The sequence below is a fragment of the Typopeltis vanoorti genome, chromosome 21 (genome assembly GCF_054136105.1).
Source record: "Typopeltis vanoorti isolate ZY-2024b chromosome 21, IOZ_Tvanoo_1.0, whole genome shotgun sequence".
NCBI lineage: Eukaryota > Metazoa > Arthropoda > Arachnida > Uropygi > Thelyphonidae > Typopeltis > Typopeltis vanoorti.
The window spans coordinates 90,991,081-91,009,116 of NC_143569.1; the positions used below are offsets into that span (position 1 = coordinate 90,991,081).

General features: G+C 36.5%; 1 protein-coding gene across 4 annotated transcripts in view; it reads left to right on the plus strand.

The window, feature by feature from the left end:
• Positions 1-18,036, plus strand: part of LOC150095101 (retinol dehydrogenase 13-like) — a 161,033-nt gene that overhangs the window by 16,009 nt on the left and 126,988 nt on the right. For all 4 annotated transcript variants that reach the window (XR_016550174.1, XR_016550173.1, XM_090411553.1 and 1 more), the window contains exon 3: positions 1,360-1,515. Coding sequence is in view for 2 of the 4 variants with exons in the window: in XM_090411553.1 (XP_090267679.1) it covers positions 1,360-1,515 (156 nt within the window). In the remaining 2 variants the exon portion in view is untranslated. The remainder of the gene's footprint in view (positions 1-1,359; positions 1,516-18,036) is intronic.

Genomic DNA, 18,036 nt, shown 5'->3' on the forward strand with positions numbered 1-18,036 from the left:
CTTCAGAGCATAAAACAATATGTTACAGTTCACACGTGACAGTGAGCAAGTGAAATAGTTCAAATTGTAACAAACAAAAGATCTAAAGTTCTAATTTGGTGCCCTCTAATGTTGTAAAAAAAAAAAGTATTAGAGCTATGTATTAGTTGATCCTGATCTTAAGATAAGTCTTCCAAATTTTTGGCAAATTAAAGATAGTTTGATATTGATAGATTGCATTTGAAGGAGTTTGGTTCGACAGTGGAGAATCTGTTGTTTGCTGAGAGTGCACAGTCATAACTATCTTTAGTGTTATTTACGACCGCGCTAGAAGTTATGAGAAAAAGTTAGCATAACTAACTTTATCTCGACTGTGCACTCTCAGCAAAATTCTCCACTGTTGAACCAAACTCCTTCAAATGTAATCTATCAATATTAAACCATTCCAACATCCTTTATTGAGTTGCATGAGACAAGCCTTTGCCTCATGCAACTCAGCCATCCTGCCATTCATTATCTCTGCTATCCTTCTCTATTCACTGCTGTCATATCTGGGCAACAAGCTAACCACTTTCTCAACAGCACTATTAACCTTTAATTCTGCAACAACTTCCTCAAATCTTTATCCATATTCCTTTTTTTTTCACCATCTAGATCATTTGTGCCCAACTACTACAAATTCTGATGCCTGTTTCTTCCTATCATGCAAAGCATGTTTATTTGTTTCAATGTTCCACCTAGAAAACATGTATTATTTACACTTTTATTCACCATACCTCTAATGATTGAATTCTCAAATAAACAAGCAATTATCCTCTGACATTTGCTTCATGCTACTAACTTTCTGATTCACATCAGTCAGTCTCTTCTTTAGACATTGTCTCAGCCTCCAGATGTTTCATTTCACTATTCATTTTCATCAACTCTTTCCTAAGCTCCTTCATTCTATTACAATTCCTGTCATTACCACCACTTTTATCCATTTTCAGATTATATATAAAAGTAATTATTTTGAACAAATTAACAAAAAAGAGGAATATGGTTGGTTAAAAAAAGAGTTATTTTATATCTAAGCATTAACCAGTCAGGGTTACAATGGATGTGAAGTGCATATTAAAATTGTAATACCATTGATATTATGTTGAAATATATGATAGATGCGAAGTGTATGCAGAGTGATGTATTTTATCTATATGGCCGGTTGCGTTGTTAAAATTGGGGAAAATATGTTTATTACATTATATAATATACTTCTATCAAATTGACATTAACATATCAAGCTGTTGATTTCATCTGAAAAATTAAATTAGGACATCTGTAAATTGGAATAATTCAAAATCCCACTTGAGTTTAAAATGCAGTTATTATTATAACTTTTAGGGGCAAGAGTTATATTGGCTTGTCGAGATCTGAAGAAGTGTGAACAAACTAAAAAAGAAATAATATTGGAAACCCGAAATAAGCAAATTGGATGTCGTCATCTGGATTTGAGCTCATTAAAGTCTATTAGAGAATTTGCACAATATGTGAATGAAAGTAAGTTCTACTATTTTAATGATGTTTTTATTTTTTTTAAAAGATAATTTATATTTGTTTCTCAGATTTGCTGAAGATATTAGTAAATAATTTGAGCCCAAATATGGATACTAAAATCATAATAGGACACAAACTTGAAAAATATTTTCAAATTTTGTCATATGTGACATCATTTAGCACACAAGGAGTAAATGATAAACCAGATACAATAAAAATTATTGTATTTGTCATTAATCTCCTTTCCCAGATATGCATTATCTCAGTTAAACATGTATGGATTTTACTTTTGCAAAAGAATGACTTTTTTTATTATTTTATTAGCATAAACATTCATCTTGGTATTAAGGCATCTTTGGTATGATTGCAAATTAAACAGCTGAAACAGAAACCGGTAGATTTAATCAGTTGAATCTAGTGGTCTCTGTTCTGTTTGTGTATATACACACACATACAATAACACACCCATTTATATATTCACTTTAGGAAATTAACTTTTTTGGCCATAAATTTGAAAGACTGTTAGTTGAAGGAATGCTGCATGTACCATGGGGAAGCGCCTGAGACTAACGAATGCATTTCGCATTATTATCAAATTATATAATTGCTGAAAGTTTCAGTGGATTTCTTCAATAATAAAAAGTAGTAAATAACATTTAGACATAATAACCTTTCTCACATAGCAATTAGGAAATTCTTGAAGTGGAGGAGGAATAGAGGGAGATTTGATCGCAACTAAACAAAAAAATATTAGTTTTGTTCGCTATATTTAGTTGCATTGTCTGTTTCTAGAAGAAAGTGATTGTTTTTCTTGATTATTATGTACTTCCTTTCTATCAAATGGAGAGTTCTAACCACAACAACAGGAGAAAAACAAAAATTCCAATTACAAAGGTTGAAAGTGCAAAATCACAGATATTGGAGATGTTAGTGGGATGATGCAATCAAGTGCAGGTCTAGCCACCCCTGTGACACATGAGTGTGCATATAGAAATGATCATGCAATGCTGAGTTCAGTTTTACAGGTTTAGAGTCTGAAAGGGTTGATGATTACATCACACAAGGATAATTGTGGGTTCAATGGAGTGTTGAAATCACATATACAAATGCCAGAAGCATTAGAAATAAAGGGAGTGGGGAATATTGATCAGCTCGACTTGAGCCAAAATTTATCCGCATCTGTGAGACCTGGTTGACAGAGGATGATATAGTTACTGTAATAGAATATAACGGATATTGTATTTTCAGGGAGGATAGAGGGAATAGGACAGGAGAAAGGGTATTACTGATGATAGCTGAAGATCAGCTATTATCCATTAATACCCTTCACTTTAGCCAACACAGAAATAGAAATTCAGGAAGGGAAGAGTTTAGGTTTGAGAAAAATTCTTCATTTGAGGATGTGTGGTGCCAGATAGACTAACAGCACAAAATATATTGTTGTTTTCTGCTATAGACCAGGGGATTATTGTTATTATTATTATTATTCAGGCCTCCATGGAGTCAAAAGACTCATCGTGGGAGGTCCTTTCTAAGAAACAAGTCTATCAGGACTCATCGAGGGAGGTCCCTCCTAGGAAGCACAGTCTATCATACCACTCCTTAAATGCATCGACTATTCTCGATCTCACCACTCCATCAGGCAATGCATTCCATGGTTCAACCACCCTCCATGCAAAGAAACCACTCCTCACCCTCTTTCTCACAGTTTCCTTTCGTAACTTCCAGGGATGGCCCCTTGTAGTCGGAGATTAACACAGTGAGTGCAGGCTGAGCAATTATTATGAAGTACTTCGACTATGGTGGACATAGGTTGAAAGAGAGAAAAGAGTGCATGGTAAGATGGAAATAGTATTTATAAAGGAATATTTATTACATGAATAAATGGTATTTATTACATACTGTTTCAAGTAATTGATAAATCAATTACTTGAAACAGTATGTAATTGAGGGACCAGGGACTTGAGAGTGTTGAATCTGATAATACCATCAGAAGGTGTATCCCTAACACCTGTGATCAGGGAAACTAATCAACCTTCCAGAACAAGGCTGCTAAACATGTGGAATTCTCCATAATGAAGTGTGAACTGCAAAGCGTGATTAATGCAAACTTAGGAGGCAGCCTTGGAGCAGTGCCATGGCCTAAGAAATTACAAACAAATAATGTCAAATAGTATGGAAGGTTGTATTATCGGACTGGTATGCCCAGGGTCAGGAGGATAAACCAATTAAGGGTTAATGGATGAGCAGAGATATATAGCAGGAACTGCAAAAAAAAGAAAAACATTGTGCTGGGAAGAAGAGTGATTAGTATGGTAAGAAAGGCTAAATCAGATTATAAGAGGAAATTAGCTAATCAAACCAAAGTAAATCCAAAAAAAATTTTTTACGATGCAACAAGTAAGAGAAAGAATAATTGTAGAAGGATAGTTGAGCTACTAAACAATCACTTTGCAAATGTGTATCATCCAGGTGGAGACTTCATCGTTCTGATGGGACAGAGACTAATGTGAAAATTGAGATAGACAAACTGGATGCATGCTTAACATATTGAAAAATATCAACATGAATACAGCAGTGGAACAGAACGATATGTCAACCTGTGTGCTATAAGAATGTGCAAGACCATTGGCGCACCCAGGGAGGGGGGGGGGGGGCAAGGGGCCCTGGCCCCCCTAAATAAAAAGGAAAAAAAGACTAGAAAATTTTCCAAAAATATTTACCTAATTAAAATTATTATTATTTTTTTATTTATGTTGTGTCTTCTACTTCTATACTACTTATGAATTAGCGGTCACGTAAGGTGGGGATACCCTCTGGCTCTCAGGAATCACGGCCGTTGTGAATGCAAGCCGAACGAAGTAGTGTTCGGGCGATACTTTGTTTGCCCGAGCCAAACCAGAGATCACGGGTATCATGTATTGGCGATCACTGCAGATGCTCAGTCATAGGTTGTATGCAATGCATAGTGTGTATTCTCAAATCGTCTACTCAACTCGCCCCCCCCCCCAAGATTAAATCATGAATACTCGCCCCCCCCTCCAAGATTAAATCCTGAGTGCGCCACTGTGCAAGACAACTGGAATTGTCTCTGACGAAGTTGTTTAATCTAAGTCTCAGCTCTGGTTAGGTTCCAAGGATATGGAAAAAAGGTTAGATAGTCAAGTAGCAAATTACAGACCAATTTAGTACCTCAGTAGTAGTAGTGTTAAAATGCTGAAAAATTTGGTCAGCTCAGCTCAGCTAACGCCTATTCGTTCCTGTATAGAGAGTAGGTGGAGCTGTTTACCCTATCTAACTTTTGGAGACTGAGTGGGCAGTTCAATCTCCACTGATAGCCAATCAGAGAGAGAGAGATAGCTGGCCCAAGGCTATGACTGATTCATCGGTACGCAGTGAAGAAGGCGGTAAGCTAGTGCCGCCATCTTGTGGTCCCTAACCCTAACACAATATTTTTAACGTCTGAAAATAGTGTGGGTTCGACGGGTGATTTTCTTGAGTTTATGGGACGAAAAACCAGAGTTTCCAGGAGAAAAAACCCACTAGCCTGTGCCAGAGATCGACTAACTCAGGAACCGGTCGAAAAAAAGGCTTAGAAAAATTTCCTCTAGTTGGCGACTAGATTTGAACCACCATATCCTTTCTTCATGCGGTCAAGCCTTCTACTGAGCTACACAGGCTCTAAATGTTTTACAAGAAAAATTTGGTTAAAAGTAAAATTCACGAATCCACTTTATTAAAATTTCCATATTTTTAGTTATTCATGTTGAAAATTTCTGGAATAAACTACATAGACACAGGAATGAAATAACCAAACTTAATAACTGAATTAATTATTTACAACTTGACATTTTGCCAACTCAAGCTAGCATTAATAAAGGCATTTTTAAGATACACACTCAACAGAGACTAGAATTTCCCGAATTAATTCTGCCCCCTCAAGTCCAAACTATGGCTGAGATATATAGATGATGTCTTTGCCATTTAGCCACATGGTCCACAAGCTCTTTCCAGCTTTTTACAATTCCTCAGCAATATCCACTCCCAATCACTTTTACTTTGTAGAGGAAAAAGAAGCAACGCTAGTCTTCTTTGGATACCTTAGTTACAAGGCAACCATTTGGGTCCCCCATGTGTTCAGTCTACTGGAAGCCCACACAGAGGGAGATACTTACATGCCACTTTAGGTCACCATCCTGGCCAAAAAATAGAATATTCAAAATTTAGCCTCTACATCAGAGTAAATTTCATCCTCTTGACAGGCAACATGTCTAAACAAGAGGCTCTACTTACACTTTTTGAACAGAATGATTATAACAAAAAATCCTCACTAAACTTCTAAAAAAAAAGAAAAAAAAAAGAACAGTCTCCCCCATTCAACCTGATTATGTATATATCATATCCTTATCCTTATCCTTACTTATTTCAAAGGTACAACATATAAACCAGGTTCACCCTTGAAGTAACACAAAATCAGAACATACAAACTGCTAGACAAAGTCTCCAATTTCTTTAGACAAATTAAGTACCACGAGGATCCTCTTTCCTTCTCAGATGTCTACAGTATCCCCTGTTAATAAGAGATCCAGTATTTTGGACAAAGAGGATAGACAGACCACTGTTACCAGAAAAAAAGAACATAAAAAATATATTTGGTATGAATAATGAAAAAGTGACTAGCCCAGCATGCTTTAGATGAAGATCATTTCATTAGGTGGAAAAAAAGCAAAACTACCACATATGTTCCAGTTTAAATCATGGAGGCTGTTCCTAGAAGTGACTCACATACTACGAAACCTATTGAATTGTAACAGAAATGATTGTGTAATTCTACATAAATTTTGGTACACCAACCCCGAGGGGTGCTTAAGGGTCAAAACTGAGAGGAGACCTCCACATAGCCTTTAAAGGAATGTGGAGAACCGACCAGTGCTTCCGACCTAATGTCCAATCCTCACCTTCTCGTGGTGCACCCTGTTGGGTGCACCACGAGAAGGTGAGGATTGGACATTACCTGGATACTGAACGAACGAGAATGGGCTGGCAATTTGGGATTTAGCCGACCAAATTGTATTCTTATTGGCTTAAACCAATACACAAAATGATGGTACAACATGACAAAATTTCATGCCGACTGGGGCGTAACCCAGTTAAATAAGGCCCCCGTTGTTTTTGGCAGAGAACCAGGGTGAACAGCGAAAAGTCAGCTACTGGAACAAATCTGAAAGCACGCCCCAACTCAACGTCACCAGAGTTAAAGATCAGTACTATCAACATAAGAAGCCTGAATGGCAAAGAAATGGAGCTAGCTGAAGAATTAGATAAGTACAAGAGCGACATAATAGGGATGACTGAAACTAAAACGACAGAAACTGGTGAGATCTTTTTGAGCAATAAATACAAAATGTTATATTCAGGAAATGACAATCAAGGAAAAGAAGGAGTAGCCATAGTATTCAACACAAAACACGAAGCTAATCTTCTTGAATGGCAGGCAGTCGCAAGTAGAGTGATGTGGGCTAATATCAGAATGGGGAATTGGACGATGAGACTTATTTGTGCCTATGGTCCCACAGAAGGTTCTACTAAGATAGAAGTGGAGGAATTTTTTGATGCTTTAGAAAAAGCAACTGACACAATGAAAAAAGAAAAGCTGGTCCTTATTGGGGATCTAAATAGCAGAGTAGGAAATGATTGTCAGACATACGAAAATATTTTGGGAAAATTTGGAGAAAAGAGCAAAGCTAATAATAATGTCAAATACCTGTTGGATTTCTGCTCAGGACATGGACTGGTTATTACCAACATAAAAATGTGCACACACTATCAACACTTAATGTTGATAGTGATGTTTTCTACCTGGTGCAGGACACCGGAGTGTACAGAGGATTTGAAATTGGAAGTGATCACTATTTAGTCTTGAGCAGGATAAAATTGAATTTCATATTGAAAAGAATAACACGTAAGAAAGTTTTAAAGAGAATAAAAGTTGAGCAGCTCTCAGATGTGAACTGTAGACTAAAATACACAAAGATTATTGAAGAAAAAATTAAAAAGAGTTTGAGAACAGGAACCAAACCTTGGGGTTTCAGCCAGGGAAGCATGTGATGAGGTTGTCTGCAATGATAGAAAAATCAGAACTCCATGGTGGACACAGGAAGTTAATAAGGCAGTGAAGGAAAAGAAGAAAGCATATCAAAAGTTCCTGGCAAATAAGTCAGCTTTTGCTCTTAGAGAATACAGAGAAAAATGTAAGAAAGCGAAACACTGTGTAAAACTAGCTAAACAAAAGTCATGGAAGGACTTTGGCAAGAACATAGAAAATAAATATCTAGGTGTTAAGATATTCTGGAGGTTGTTGAAGAAGCTTAGGAATGGAGGAAAGAGTGCTGTAAAAGGAGTTAGAGATGAAAAGGGGACATGAAAACGGGAGAAAAAGATATCCTTGAAGAATGGAGCAATTACTTCAAAAAATTGCTAAACGAAACAAGCATTGTGATAGCACAGTGGTAAAAAACACTCAACAGGCATACAGTCAGGAATACATATCCATACTTGAAGTAGAAAAAGCCATCAAAGGCTGAAATGTGGAAAGGCAGCAGGAGTAGATGATAGTCGACCAGAAATGCTGAAATATGGTGGTATAAAAGTCTTACAGTGGCTGCACTGCATAGTTCAGAAAGCCTGGACAGAGGGAAGAATTTCCGATCATTGTAGTAGAGCTTTAATAGTACCCATATATAAAAAGGGAAATAAAACTGAATGTGAGAATTACAGATGTATTTCTCTGCTGAGTGTTCCTGGCAAAATCTAGGCAAGTATACTTGAGAAACGGTTGAGAAGAATTGTGGAAGAAAATCTTCGTGAAGAACAAGCTGGATTCAGGCCAGATAGAGGCTGTCAGGATCAGATCTTCACTTTACGAAAAACAGTTGAGAAAGCATGGGAACATAACAAAGATCTGTATTTAAGTTTTGTTGATCTGGAAAAGGCATATGACAAGGTGCCAAGAGAGAAGCTATTCAGTATGCTACAGTTATATGGTGTGAATGGGGCATTATATCAAGCAATACTTAGTCTTTATTTGAGTTGTAAGTCAGCAGTTAGGATTGAAGGAAGTACAGGAAGAAGGTATAATGTTCAATCTGGTGTGAGACAAGGATGTACATTATCCTCTCTGTTATTCATTATCTATATGGATCACATTATGCAGGAAAGTGGTATTAAACATGATATCAGAATTGGAGATGTTAATGTCAGCTCTTTGCTTTATTTGGATGATGTTATACTTCTAAATAAATCCGCTACAAGTTTGCAAGATTCCCTGACTAAATTGAATAACTTTGTAATAGATATGGTATGAAGGTCAGCAATAAAAAGACAAAGACAATGAAAATAGGCAGAATCATTGAAAATGTCAACTGTGTTGTGAATGGAGAACCTGTGGAATAGGTAAAACATTTCAGCTACTTAGGCACGATTTTTAGTGAAGATGGTAAATTAAATATGGAAATAAACAATAGAATCAACAAAGCTGGTATGGTAGGAAGTCAATTGAATAAATTGATTTGGAATAAGAGAGAAATTAGTCGGAACACTAAATTAGTTGTATACAAGACAGTGTTCAAACCAGTTTTAACTTATGGATCTGAGAGCTGGGTCAGAAGTAAAACACTTGACCAAAGACTAGAGACTACAGATATGAGAGTCCTGAGAAAGATTAGAGGAGTGAACAGATGGCATCAATGGCAATATCATATTAAAAACGAGGATATTATGAAAGAACTTGACATTGTCAGCATCCAGCAATGCGTTAGCAGAGCTAATATGAGGTGGTATGGTTACTTAAACAGAATGGGTGAGGAAAGATTAGCAAAACAAGTGTTCTCTGCCAGGTTGGCAGGAAAACGACCCAGAGGAAGACCAAAATATAGGTGGATTGATACGGTACAAAGTGCCTTAGACGATAGAAATATAAGATCTGATAATGTTGACGTCTTGACAAGTAACAGACTGATTTGGAGGAAAATTGTAGATAGGAAGTTAGAAATGATGTAAATTTTTCATGTAGTACTATCATATCCTATACACCCCTTGACAGTAAATTTCAGGAATTTGATGATGATGATGATCCTATCTGCCCATCAGCAATAGCCACTGTCACTTCCATACATTTGACTGTCCTTGTTCTGGAGGCCATTGTAATTCTAGTCTTGGTTGAGTGTGTATCTTAATAATGTCTTTGATAATGTGTTGAGCTGGCAAAATATTAGGTTGTAAATACTCAATTGAGTTATTAAATTTAGTTATTTCATTCCTATGTAGTTTATTCGAGAAATTTTCAACATTAATCAACATGAAAATTCACAAATTTGTGGATAGGAATATGATACTCTATGGTGGGCAGCTTTGTGTAGTAAATAAATTAATCTGAACAAGCTGAATTTTCATCAAGTTTTTGGTTTTGGTTTTAATTCACTTTAGTTTGTTCAAGTGCTGCATGTTTTATTTGTCTCTATGATGTTTATTAATAGTGTTGTGTGTTTTTAATAGTGTAAACAAGTTGATATTTGTAGTGTTTTATTCATTTTGTGCAGTTATAAAATGGATACATCTGCAAGAAAGCATTCAAAAATATGCACTCTTTCTTAGCACACATCCATGACTCAAAGACAAATTGCTAATGAGTGTGGTGTTGGTTTGGGTACTGTTAATGTAATTGTAAAGAGGTTTAGGGAGACAACCTTTTCTCCTGCCAGAAAAGGAAAATGTGAGTGAAAAAGGAAAACTACATTTAGTGGGATTACTGTTTCTGACATGACAGTCCAACGAAGATTGTTGGAAGAGGACTGTCCACAGACCAAAAAAAGAAATAACTGTTCATGAAGGCTATGCAAAAAAAAGTGGGAAAACATGTACAAAGATTGGACTGTTGAGAAGTGGAAGAAATTTCTATTCTCAGATGAGAGCCTTTTCTTTGTCCAAGGAGAGCAAGTATCCTATGTTTTGCAAATCAGTGGTCTAGGATCTAAACTTCTAAACATGGTCTAGGTCTCTAGGATCACTTGTATCTGTTGACGGTATGATGAAAGTGACCAATACATAATATTGGAGAAAAGAGTGGTCCCACAGATCCAGAAAGACAACTCATCTTTCAACAGGACTTCAAAAAAAAAAATGAAACAGTTCCTTAAAAATCACATCTAATTTCTTCAGTGGCCAGATAACTCTCCTGACATTAACCCAATAGAAAATTTTGGGTCATAGTGAAAAAAAAAGACTTGGAAAATTAAATTGTGATACAAAGAATAATAATCCATTATAAAAGTATGATTTTGAGATGTATAAGTAAGAAAAATGTGTTCTGCGTTAGTAGAGTTCATGCCTAACCGAATTAATGAATTTATTAGGAACAGAGGAACACATATAAATTATTAGGTAAAGTTGTTTTTAGTACTTATTTTTTGAAATTAAAAATTTTTCTTTAAGATGTGTGTTCGGATTAATTTGTTTGCTTCTGTAGGTCCTACCTTAGTAACGTATTCATATTTTATAATAAAGTGACAGCAGAATTGGTTAAAGGAAATGGTTACACACATACTGGACTTTGCAAAAGTGTGTTAAGGCTTAAGTGCTGGGAATACTAATTTTAATCAGTTTATAGTGCTGTTTTACTCCATTAAACTTTTATCATGACTTTTCAAAGGAATTTGACAATACTGCATTGAAAAATGTTACATAAGTTGGAGCAAGGATATGGATATAAGGTTTCTGTAATGTATGGGAGGGGATGCTGACATCATTGACATCATTGAGCAGCACATCATGGTATGGAATCAAGGCTAAAACAAAGGTGAGTGGAGCCTACTGTCCTCCTCATTTATATATTAATGAGGAGGACAGTAGTTGATAAAGGTGATGAATATATTCTGCAGGGGGATTTAAATAAATTGGCATTGTGGGCAAAAGTTAATTGTCAATATAATGTTGCAAGATGTCAGGTTATGCACTTTGGGATGAAAGGATTACATACTTTGTATCATATTGATAGTAGTATATTGCAGAAAATTGATGAGGCTAGTCATTTGGGAGTGATGGACAGAGATTTGAAGTTCAGAGGGCACATTGCAAAAGTTGGCAGAATAGCCTCAAAGGATGACTTGGATGTTGGAAAAACACACAAGTAAAGATAGGGAAGTTATTATCCCTCTTTGTAAAGGCTATGATTTGAGCTCCATCTTGGCTACCGTGCACAGATTTGGTCACCTGGATTTATTGGAGAGCAGGAGATGGTGGAAAGGATTCAGAGATGATTGTTGACCAAGCTGGTGTCAGAGCTTTGGAATGCTTCATATTAAGATAGATTGTGTAGGTTGCAGAGTTTAGTTGAAATCCAGAGGAGAGGGAACATGCTGACCTGGTTGGCCAAGTGGTCAGCATATCTGCTTTCCACCCACAAGGCTCCGGGTTCAAATCCCGCTGTGGGCATAGATGTTTGCGATTGTCTGTGAACATACTAGCGGTGATGATAGGCTGTAGATGATGATGATGGTAGTTGCGATTCGTTGTAGTTGGTGGATTGAGTGGTGGAGACAGAGTTGTAGAGTAGGTGCCCTCCCTCAATGAGTCTGGACTCCCTGGAAGTGTTACTTAATAATAATACATAATAATAGAAACTTATAAAGTTACTAAAGGAATTCTATAAGATTGACACAAAAGAAATTTTTCAGTACATGACTAGGGAGAGAACAAGGGATCACCCCTGGAAGTTGTGTGAAAGTGGTTAGCATTAATATGCGGATGAGATTTTTTTTGCTTGGAGAGTGGTTAACGAGTGTAAGGAATTGCCAACAGTTTGAGTTTAAGGAGAAGTATGATTGGTATTGTGTGAATAATGGTAGCACGAGTCTCCAGTGTTGGGTCTTTAGACTCCATGAAGATACCTGTATAATAATAATGTATACTGACAAATATTAAAAGCAAGTGGCAGCCTCTTTGTCTATTAATGAATTAAATTTTGACTTTAGTGTTTTGTGAACCGTCAGATGGATTACTCGTTGGATGACTAGGCTCTCGATGGATCCCATTTATCCAGCTTAAGGGTCAAAGCTGGATAACTGGGAGGAGACCTCTCCATGTAATCTTTTAAGGAATGCAGAGAACCAGTCTGGTATGGGTATGGTGTGATGAACCTCATTAGTAGGTATCTACCTGGATACCAAATGAATGAGGATGGGTGTGCAATTTGAGATTTAGTCAACCAAATAGTTATTCTTATTGACTTAAACCATAATACAAAATGACAGAATTTGACAGAATAGTACAATGTGACAGAATTTTGTGCTGGCTGGGGCATCGTCCAGTTTAAAAAAAAAAAAAAAAAGGCCAACGTTGTTTTCTTCATGGAACTGGGGTAAACAGCAAAAAGTCAGCAACTGGAACAAATTTCAGAACAAATCACAACTGAACATCAGCAATGTTGAAAGATTAGCACCATCAACATAAGAAGCATCAATGGAAAAGAAATGGAACTGGCAGAAGAATTGGGTAATTACCAGACCAACATGATAGGTGTTACCAAAACAAAGAAGACAGATGCAGGTGAGATCTTTCTAAGCATCAAATACAAGATGTTATATTCTGGCAATAACAATCAGGGAAAAGGAGTAGCTATAGGATTTAACACTAAATATGAGGATAATCTTGAATGGTGGGCAGTTTCAAGTAGAATGTTGTGGCAAACATCCTAATAGGGAACTGGACAATAATACTTATTTGTGCCTAATGTCTCACAGAAGGTTCTACTTAGGAAAAAAGTCGAGGAAATATTTTGAGTTATTAGAGAAAGCAGCTGACACAATGAAAAAGAAAAAGTTGGTCCTTGTTGGATAGACAGCAGAGCAGGAGGTGATTACCAGACATAAAAATGTTTTGGGAAAATTTTGAGAAAAGAGCAAAACTAATAATAGTGGAAGAGTTCCAACATGAAAATGTGCGCAAATTCACATGGAGAGAAGATGCAAGAAATAAGAAGTCTCATTGACTGTGTTATTGTTAACAATATTTTCCACTGGTTCAAGAGAAAATTTGAAATTGGAAGTGATCTCTTTGTAGTTTTGAGCATGATAAAATTGAATATCATATTGAAAAGAAGGGTGTATAAGAAAGTTTTAAAACAAATCAAAGTTGAACAGCTTTCAGAGATGAAATGTAGACTCAATTACACAAAAATGAAAGAGTTTCAAAACAGGAATCAAACCTAGGAGATTCACTGGCAAACCCTGAAGAAAACTGATTGATTCAGCCACAGAGGCATGTGGTGTGTCTGTAAGGATAGCAAAATCAGAACTCCATGGTGCACTCAGAAAGTTAAAGAGGCAGTTAAGGAAAAAGAAGAAAGCTTATCAAAGTTCTTGGCAAGTAAGTCAGCTTGTGCTCTTAGAGAATACAGAGAAAAATGTAAGAAAGTTAAGCACGGTGTGAAACTAGCTAAACAAAAGTCATGGGAAGACTTTGGTAAGAACATAGAAAATAAATATCAGGAAGGTTGCACAGATTCTGAAGACTATTGTAAAAGAGAAATGGAGGAAACCGTACTGTAAAAGGAATCAGAGATGATAAAGGTGACATGAAAACTGAAGATAAAAGATATAGATGTCTGGAATAATTACTTTGAAAGATTGCTGAAACAAGCAGGTCATCACAGTGGTAGAAAACACTCCTCAGGAATGCAATCAGGACTACACATCAATACTTGAAGTAGAAACAGCTATCAAAAGCCTAAAATGTTGGAAGGAGCTGGAGCAGGTAATATTTGACCAGAAATGCTCAAATAGGGAGGTATAAAAGTTTTACAGTGGCTGCATTGAATAATTCAAATGGTCTAATCAATTGGTTGAATTCCAGATGATGATTGGAGTAGAGCTCTCGTGATACCCATCAAGTCATAAATCTTACCAGAAGCACTAAGGGTACTTCTGGTAAGATTTATGAAGTATACTTGAGAAACAGTAAAGAAACATTGTGAAGGGGAAGCTGGGAGAAAAACAAGCTGGATTCCTGCCAAATAGAGGTTGTCAGGAACAGATTTTCATTTTAAGACAAATAATTCGTTTAAATAATAAAAATAATAACGTTATTAAATGTTTAAACCCCTTCGTGACTTATGGGCCACCCTGCATATCTGGAAAATACGTTTTGCAAGTTGTGCTAAGAGAAAAGCTCTTATATAATTATAATAATTATAATTATTCAAATCATTTATTTTAATCAATATACTTTCCCTCAGCTTCGATACAACGTTTGGCATGGTCGGTTAATTCGTTAAATGAGTTTTTTATATCGGTTTTTGGGATACTGTTGTTATGTCCCCCTCCCCTTTCTATTTTTATGTCTATCTTATGGTCAAATTATGTCTCTTCCTTTCCTTATCTCACTTCTTTTATGTGCTCTAATCTTTACTCTTAACTTGGGGCTGTATTTTACTATAAGGATATGGTTCATGGGTTGAAAGCAAAGAGATTCCCACCAGACAATGGCAATTCCTTTGTTTCTGAGCTAATGCTGGCTCTTTCTTCGGACTCGGGGGAAATTTCTAATTTTTGCTGCGCCCCCCCCTAAGTTCTAGATTTTCAAACAGTGAAGAATCAAAGAACCAGTACCAAGTTCTGAACTGTATCCTTAATTTCTGAATCATATATAAAATAACTCGAGTCTCAAATTTATTCCTATCTCAGTCTACAGTTGCGACCTCCTTTCCAAAATGCCTCCTGCTGTAGTTCGATATTTATGGGGGGTGCAGTAGAAAATGATTTCAGGCAAGGCAATTGTTAAATCAAAAGAAAACATTTAATTATGCACTAAACAAATTACAAGTCATGGATAACTCAGACATACGTTTACTTCAATATCAATTTCGGATAAATCACAAGCACTCAATCTCTCTAATTCTGTCTTAACAAGCTTAGGTATCAGTTCCACATGGCACTCGAACAAAGGTGAAACAAACGCTAATGACTCAATACTGTTAAGGTTAACTCTATCATGCACTAACTTCAATATCAATTTCAGATAAAATATATGCACTCAAATTCTCTAATTCTATCTTAACAAACACAGGTATCAAATCCACATAACACTCAACAAAGGTAATACAAAGATTAATGACACAATTCTACTAAGGTTGTGCACTTCACAGACATTCAGGTCATGCTCTAATTTCTACATTCATGTCTTGGAATTTAGTCTGTCTTTCTAAACTAAGTTTCTAGAGTCCTTACGTGAAATCACAATATTCTAGACTTAAACGTTCTATTAAAAGTTACATTCACTCTTTCTGCACACTTTCATTGAACAAAGAAAAGGTTTCTATGTTACCACCCAGTTGGGAACTGCTGGAAAATCATACACATCTCGGTACAGCTGCACCTTCAAATTTGTTCCTGGTTCCATTTGACCTTGCCGTTCACTGGTCGCCAGGTTTAAGCAAAACTCGGCTGTCTATGCTGCATACCAGACCTCAGCTCCACTGGATGAACTTTCTATCGGCAGATTTTCAAGGACTGCTCGGCACTCTTTCCTCACTTGTGGCTTGACACTTCGTCCAAGAAACCGGGACGAACATCGGGGCACGGAGAGTATGACTCCCACAAGAGCAGATGAATGGCCGGCAAGGGACTCTGGCAGAGGATCCGACAAACGAGAGAAAAAAGCCCCGGTCAAGCGCTGCATTGCCTTTTTAATTTCCGCACCCCTACACTTCCGTACTACGTCATCTCCCTTTCCTTCCTTGCTTACGTCCAAGTACAACTCCCATCACTAGTGCCACATTTTCCCTTAGTAATCTCTTTGGTGGTGGTGGGGGGTTTTAGTCGTGTGCCTTCCCTTCACGGTCAGCGCGTACTCTGGCACATGTGCATTGCCCCTGGCAATCAATCTTTGATCCGTTAGACCTTCACTCAGTAGTGCACAAACACTCAATCTATTTTTAGCAAAGCTTAGGCAGTGGATTTAATCACAACAAAATACATTATAATATTAAGGGATAAATAACAGAATTCTAAAATTATTAACTTGTCTGGCACCTTTACATTTAATTTTACCTGCTCGACCTATCAATATGTGCAAAGTTTTAAAATGCATATTAAGCTCTGAAGAAATTACAAGTTAACCACTTTTAGTTTTATTCAGAACTTAACGCTGTTGATGGTCGTGGTTACTGTCACTTGAACATTTTCAGTGGTGTCGTATCGCTTTCCTTTCATTGGCAAATGAAGTCAGGGGAAGAGAAGGAAGTCACAGGGTGCTAAATTAGGTGAATACGGCAAGTGATCCAACACGCAAACTTGGTTTTTGCTCAAAAACTGTCTCACAATGTTCGAACGATGAGATGGTGCATTATTGTGCAAAAGTCACCAGCTGCCTGCATCATGATATTCATGCCGTATGCAACGAATTCTCACTATCAATCGCTTCAAAACTTTGAGATAAAATTCACTATTGACTGCTTGGCCAGGCAGAATGAATTCTTTGAAATCATTCCACTTTGAAATCGCTTAAACCACTCATAAACTTGAGTAGGGGATAAGCATTCACTGTATGCTTTTTGATGCGTTTCGGTAAAACGTTTGCCAAGTTTAACACAAAAGTCATTCGCAGCTCTCTGTTTGAAACTCATTTTCCGACCGTTCGTCAAAACACACTGTTACTCTTGGCACTATAACTCTGCTTCTAATAAAACAAATGTCATAAACAGTTGACACAACACTAATGAAGTTGCCGCTTTCAACAACAAAAAGATACAACAGGTGTGCCACTAGTTCCTTCTATTTTTGAATAGTTCGGTTTCTTTTTGGACAGAGAGTGTATAATGGAGGAATACATAGTCTATATTTCAATTGTAAATCTGCAGTTAGAATCTCAAGAGGTACAGGAAGATGGTTTAATATAAAATTGTGTAAAACTAGACTGCATACTATCTCTAATGTTTCATCATCTTTTGATCGCATTATGAAGGAAAGTAGCACTAAACATTATCATAATTTGAGAATATTAACCAGCCTTTGCTTTTTTTGCAGATGATGTTATACTCTTAAACAAATCCAGTACCAGGTCTTCAGGATTCCTTAATTAATGGATTTGGTGAAAATTGGCAATGAAAAGATAAAAACTATGAAAATAAGCAGTAATATGGAAAATGTCAGCTGGCATCCTGAATGAGAACTTATTGAGCAAGTAAAATATTTCTGCTTAAAATGTTGGCACAATTTTTAGTGACTATGGCAAATTAAATTTTGAATAGACTACAGAATAAACAAAGCTGGTATGGTGAGGGATCAACTGAATATATGGAATAAAAAAGAAACCAGTCAAATACTAAATTAGCAGTGTACAGGTTCAAACAATTTTAACTTATGGATCTGAGTGTTTGGTTAGAAGTTGATCAAAGACTAGAGTGCGAGTTCTGAAAGAAATTAGCAAGTGGTTAGTGACTGAAGTGGATTGAAAAAGCTCGTTGTTTATTCT